Source organism: Barbatula barbatula (assembly GCF_947034865.1).
Source record: "Barbatula barbatula genome assembly, chromosome: 11".
In the NCBI taxonomy this organism is placed as follows: Eukaryota; Metazoa; Chordata; class Actinopteri; order Cypriniformes; family Nemacheilidae; genus Barbatula; species Barbatula barbatula.
This window is the reverse complement of record NC_136774.1, coordinates 10,712,844-10,719,235: the sequence shown is the minus strand read 5'-3', so window position 1 is coordinate 10,719,235 and position 6,392 is coordinate 10,712,844. Positions and strand designations below refer to the sequence as shown.

The 6,392-nt window shown below is 37.7% G+C and overlaps 1 protein-coding gene across 1 annotated transcript in view; it reads left to right on the top strand.

The window, feature by feature from the left end:
* Positions 1–3,165: 3,165 nt before the first annotated feature.
* The window catches only part of LOC306900650 (multiple epidermal growth factor-like domains protein 9), a 34,783-nt gene continuing 31,556 nt past the window's right edge, over positions 3,166–6,392 (top strand). Inside the window, exon 1 of the mRNA XM_079467819.1 lies at positions 3,166–3,831. Within this exon, the coding sequence (XP_079323945.1) occupies positions 3,396–3,831 (436 nt within the window). The 5' untranslated portion in view covers positions 3,166–3,395. The remainder of the gene's footprint in view (positions 3,832–6,392) is intronic.

Sequence of the window (6,392 nt, the reverse complement as noted above, 5' to 3'; positions counted from 1 at the left end):
TCGCCGGTCAAGGTCCACATTATACACCCAAATACATTTCTTTTTTATATTAACGTGACATGATTTGTGCATGTGGCAGACGCTTTTATTAAAATGTGTGCATTTGATTTTTAAAAACAATGAAATTGGGAACTAGAATAAAAATATTTAATTCCTCGTTGTAGTGTGTTTTGGACAACAAGTATCCATGCAATTCAATTCCCATCGTACCATTGACATTTTCTGTTGTATTTTGGGCAGGTTTCTATTGTTTTTATTTCAGCAGAAATACTTTCTAGTTACTATAGTAAAAATCATCAATTTTCCAAATGGCTTTAAATGATATAGCGGTAGATGAAAAGTTTACACGCACACTTCCTTAACTCTGGCTATGCGTTATCGTGAAATCTTCTCTGTCATGTAGCTCAACGTGTACGTGATTATTATTTACCGTTTAGTTTGGCCGTTATACCGATCATTTTCATGTCTTCTTTGATCTTTGACTGATCGTAGAGCTCGTTCAAAGCCATCCATCACACATACTTGAACCCACAGATGATTACACCACACATCAACATGTGCCTTTTCCCTCTTTTATTGTTCTATTTGCCTGTTTAAGACCGCTTTCAGCTGTGTAGTGTCACTGTTATGCTTGGGTCTGTCTCGTCTTTTATTTTGAAGTGTCAGTTGTAGTCATGGTCTGTGGTCTTTGTAGTCTTTTGAGTAGCCCGGCCATAATTTTTTCATTGTCATCAGGTGTGCCTGGTCAGTCTTTAGTCCTTGTGTGTATATAATCCTTGTGGAAACATTTTTATTGAAAATGTTGATGTTTTAAAACAACAACGTAGTAATACGATCATGAGGAAGGCTCTTTGTTCTGTGTATTTACCTGCAGCAAGATTTTTTGGTCTTCTTTATATGGTAATATCTCTTAAAGCTTGGAAACTGCCAATTAAGTTTTGTGTGTCTTACAAAATACTTCATATAATTTATCCTGCTAAGTATGTTTTGGAAAGATTTAAGCTTAATATTGTATATAGGGTACCTGTGAATTTTGTGGTCAAGAAAGAGAAGCCATTTTGCATAATTTTTTTTCATTGCATTTATTCAAGATTATGTTGGTAAGATATTGAACAGAAAACTGGAATGTTTGATAGAAATGTGTATATTTGATGTGCTTTTTTATACAGAAAATGCCGTTATGTTAGAGGACATTTCTGTTAATGGTTAACGTTAAAGTTTCTCCAGACTTTTTGCGGTAAAATGCTGTCTCAACAACCCCAGAAAAACTTATGAACGAGTGCTACCTAGTGTCACAACAGCGTAGAATAAATAACATTTAAAGACAGCTTGGTCTGCTCTGACTACTGCATTCTGCACTCTCAAAAACATCACAACATATTGTTTACTTCGTTATTTACATCATTGTTATTGCATAGTACATCACTACATATAAAGCATACATCCAGGGCCAAGTCAGCATTAGCTCTATAAATTAAGGCACGTTTAACAATACAGCAGCGGTATCGCTACAATACCAGAACCATGTCACACATCCAGATGTCTCCAATACTGCGTTATTTTATAAAAAAACGCGATCAGGTTTATTTATATCTGGTGTTGGTATCAAAATCTTCCCGTTAAGATGACTCCCCACTGGACTCAGCAGCTCCGCTTTGGAAATGTGAACTGTTGATGGTTATGGCAAATAATCCGTCTAATGTTACGCAGCGCATAAATATAAAGCTCTTTGCCGTCAACATACATAAAACGATATATCAAATGTGCCGGCTGGAGTTTAATGTCATCATCACAGTAGATGTCGCTGTCCAACTTCTTGTGGTCCAACTTCTACGCGCACGCACGGCATGGGTAATTTCGCGCATCGCGAAAAAGGTGGATAAACAAAACTTTACGCAGCTAGAAAATTATGCATATTAATGTTACCGGGTTGGATACCATATGAAAGCTGGTCTTAAGCCCTTTTCAGATTCAGGTTTTTACAGAGATTGATTAATAAATTGAGTGTATCATCAATAAGGAATAAAATAAAATAAATCTTCATTTTACCTATAGGCGACAGTCGCTTTTGAGATTATTTTGTTTGATACAATTTTTCATTAATATGTGACCATTACAGAAGGTGTGGGGTGCCCTTTTTCAGTTTCAGTACACGCCCCTCAAAAAAGTGATGTGCACCACAACAAAGTCAAGTCTAATCAGCTTTATTTATATAGCGCTTTTTACAATTTTCATTGTAACAAAGCAGCTGTACAAGAAAACATTGACTATAAGCAAAACATATAAGGTTATGCAAGTCAAAACACAGGTCAAAATCAGATATATAGACTATAAATTTCTATACGCAGAGTTAATGAAATAAAAATATAAAATACTACCAGCCCCCCCGGCCAGTCAAACAATGCAAAACAGTATGCAAACGGTGGCGAGGAACCCAAAACTCCATTGGAGGAGAAAATAAAACCTCAGAGGGAAACCAGGCCTAACCAGGGGATTCCAGTTCCCCTCAAGCAGTGAGGAGCAAAACCATGCAGGGCTTTATAGGCAATAAGCAAGATTTTAAAGTTAATGCTATGCTTTATAGGTAACCAGTGCAAGGTTGAAAGAACCTGCTCATACTTTTTTGTACATGTAAGAACTCAAGCTGCCGCATTTTGGACCAGTTGAAATTTGTGTAATAGTAACATTTGAAGTAACGTTTATTAGCCAACTTGAGAGTGTACCTGAGTTTGAATTGAATCGTCGAATTAAAAACCCAAGGTCACTTTAATTTACACGATATGTAAAAAAATGAATGTTTCATTGGGTAAATGAATGAATTAAATAATAAAATGTTCTTTAAAAGCAGTCAAACATGTGATATGGTTAAACAAACATTACTGCCTTGCCTTATATAAATAACGCGAAATGGCGATAGTAATATTGTGTTGTTCTTAAGGTTGCTAAAACTGTTCTTGCTGTTTATTTTCACCTCCGTTTTGACAATAGGCTATAAAACGAGCCGTGGAAATATTTTAATGATCGCCTGACTGCATGAACCAGCCAGAGATCAACAACACGGTTTCGACGCACCCGACGTTAGCCAATCAGACCGCTCACCGTCTCTCAAGCGAAGGAAAACGACTTCAGCGTTAACCCGTCCTGCATTCTGATTGGTCAGCAAGTGTGTCACTCCAATGCGCCTCCTTCCTACTACAGGTCTGTGCGGCTCAAACACCTTGCAGTCGGTTTAAAGCCATTGAGGAAAAGGGGGTCTCACTCGGATATGGTGGAGTAGGAAACCTCGGGGCGGCTTGGACACCACCTAGTTTGGAATAACCCGATGGAAATTGGAGGACAGAGGCCTCGCGACGTCCGATTCGAGGAGGTTTTCATGGAGCGTTGAAATTCTTATTATGTGGTGGCTTGCCTTAATGATGTTTACATCTCCGGCTTTCCCATTCATCGTGTTTGTGTGCATGGGCTTCACCGATGTGGCTCATTCTTACGATGCGCTGCCGTTAATACGGAAATCTCGCGAAGTCGTTAAAGAGCATCCGAATACCCGCGCTAACGGGTTTCCGGGGTACCGGCTGGGTATTGTCGCATTAACACCAGCGCCCACGATCGCCGCCGGAAAACCGATAAATGTCGCCGCACCAGCAGCCACCACCGCTCAACCACCAACAACGGAGCCCAACACCCCGTTTCGGTCTGATTCTATTTATAAGGCTGCATTTGATGGGAGAAAGCTCAACTCCGTTGACATGAAAACATCGCAGTTGTCTGACAATAAAGCAGAAAGACCGGGCGTCGTGCCTGATCTTAGCACAACCTCTGAAAATTCTCAAGGTGAGTTTAAATGCGCAAATGCAATGGAACAATCGTCTATGCTGTTCGTTTTATATGTCATGGACATGACTTTTCTATATTCAAAATCATTTATTTGCCTTCGTCTGGCAACCCGTTATCATCATCATCAGGCCTCGATCTGTCACTTTAATCCTTTACAGTATCAAGCGTAATAGCTGCAGCCTGCCGCCAGGAATCACTTCATTAGCAGTCATAGCCATGCAACATGATATATCGATGAGGTGTAGATCGATGCCACATTCTCTCATAGTCTCTGTCCGTTCCTCTGTCCAAATGTATTGATTTGTAATAAAACTTGACCTTTAATTTGTATCATTTACATATTATATGATGCAACAGGGTATCACGTTCATTACTGAATGGTGGCTGAGTATCTGTCAGTGTTATGTGTGAGCGTAATCGTATTATAATCATACGGGCTTCTTGTTTATTGAACTGCCTGCATGGTGTTTGACTTTGTTGGTTATGTCTGTTTTCATTTGACCCCTTCAGTATGAGGGAATTCAGAATACGTGGGTATTATGATTTAAGGGAGATCACCATGTTTTTGAAAATATCCAGCGTTTTGAAGGAATGACCCGTGCTTGTCCATTGCCGGCGTCTTGAAAAGAATTAGGTCAGATTGTTAATTAGAGTGAAGTCTACATACATCTTTCATTCATGTGAATTGATGGTTGGGGGGCTCTTATGGTAGTATCTATAGACTTGGCCTACTTTCACATGATAATGCTAAACCCCCAAGATTAGAAAACAGACTGACAAAAAGGTCATTGAACCCCTCCCAGTGATTTTACATTGTATTGATACAAATGTAGAAACTCACTTTAACAGAACAACAAGGTGACAGAGAATGCTAGCTGGTTTGTGGGGTTGTTTTAATATGATAACCCTCTGGCTCTGACTTTCTTGCATTCCCTAACCGAATGTAAAGAATTCATATTTTAAAGAAGAAACACCAGCATATTTTGAGATCATTTGGAGAGGGCAAACTATCCCACCAGTGTCCCACCCTTTTCCGGCTAGCTGTTGTGATCTGAGATCGCCCGGCTATTGTTCAGGGTGGCTGAAGTTATAATCTGGAGACAAAGATCACAAAAGCCAAAACATGGGCAGCATTTAAGCCTGCCTAAAACCTTTGGATAACAAACCATCTACAGACCCAAGACAGCTGGCTAGAAACCAACAGTGGATAAGTCAGAGCGAGTTGTCACACCGTTTACCCTCCATTACTTATTTTTGAAAAGCTGTTTCTGAATTGGCACATACTTTCAGTTATCGAAGACTTATCGAAGAGTTATTTTCATCTCTGTTACACAGGAGAAAAAAGAAAATACAAACATAATTTTATTATGCATATATATATATATATATATATATATATATATATTACACACACATATCGTTTATTATTATTATTATATAAAGGTTAAGTTTAATTCCATATAAACAACCTGTTATAGTGCATAAAATCGTTTAATTTAAACAGAAGAATTAGTTTAAATTGTAAAGCAAGAATGAAGCAAAAAAAAACATACATAAACAAAGTGTAATGTGAACTTTCCCTGACCTTACATGTTAGAAAAGCACTTGTATGAACATGCAGTTTATTTACATTTGCAATTGGCAAATGCTTTCATACAAAGCAACTTCCCATACATTCAATAAATTCTTGTGTTTCCTGGGAATAAAACAATTTATAGTGCTATTGTCCAGCAGTTAATATTCAAATCTATTTTAACTATATCGGCCAGTTAACTGCTGCATTAATGTATAATTCATTATAATGCCAAGAATTTGGTGTGAAGCATAAATTAATAAAACGATTGTCATCTTGGAGAGAAGCAATATAAATCATATGTCTGTACTGTACATTTCAGTAGACGTATTTACATTCACTTTATTTATTGGTTAACAATAAAACTGCATTTTCTATTCAGATTGAGTGAAAATCAAAATATCCGTACCAGAATCATATCAAAGACACATTTGTTGACACATCTTTTAACCGATTCAGATAAAACGTGTACGACAGCGTTTCCGTTGTTATTATGTATAGAACAATTTTGCTGGACAATCCTCTGATTGCAGAATCTTACATAGAAACAGTTAAGTGACTCATGGTACAGTACATATGATATTAGAGATGAGTGACATAGGAGCAGTGTTTTAGTGAAATCAGTGGAGGTCTGTCTCCAGTGGAATTTCGAAACGTACAGACACACTGAGTGATATAGGTTACTGAGAGCACGCATGCGTCAGACACCCTTGTCATGTGTTACTTCTTTTGTTGTCTGACATCCAGGCTTTCAAATACATTGCTGATGTATGTGTGTGCGATGGCGCTGAGAGTAAAAAATGGGTCAATCTCAAGAATGTTCACGTCATAAGATCAAAGATAAAATAAATATTTTTCTAAATTTTTTGAAAAAAATGAAACTCACTTTTAGTACCAATGAGATTTTTGGTACCATAAGCACACAGCCCAAATATAGTAAACAGTAAAATAAAACATCATACAGTGATATACGCATGCTTTTACT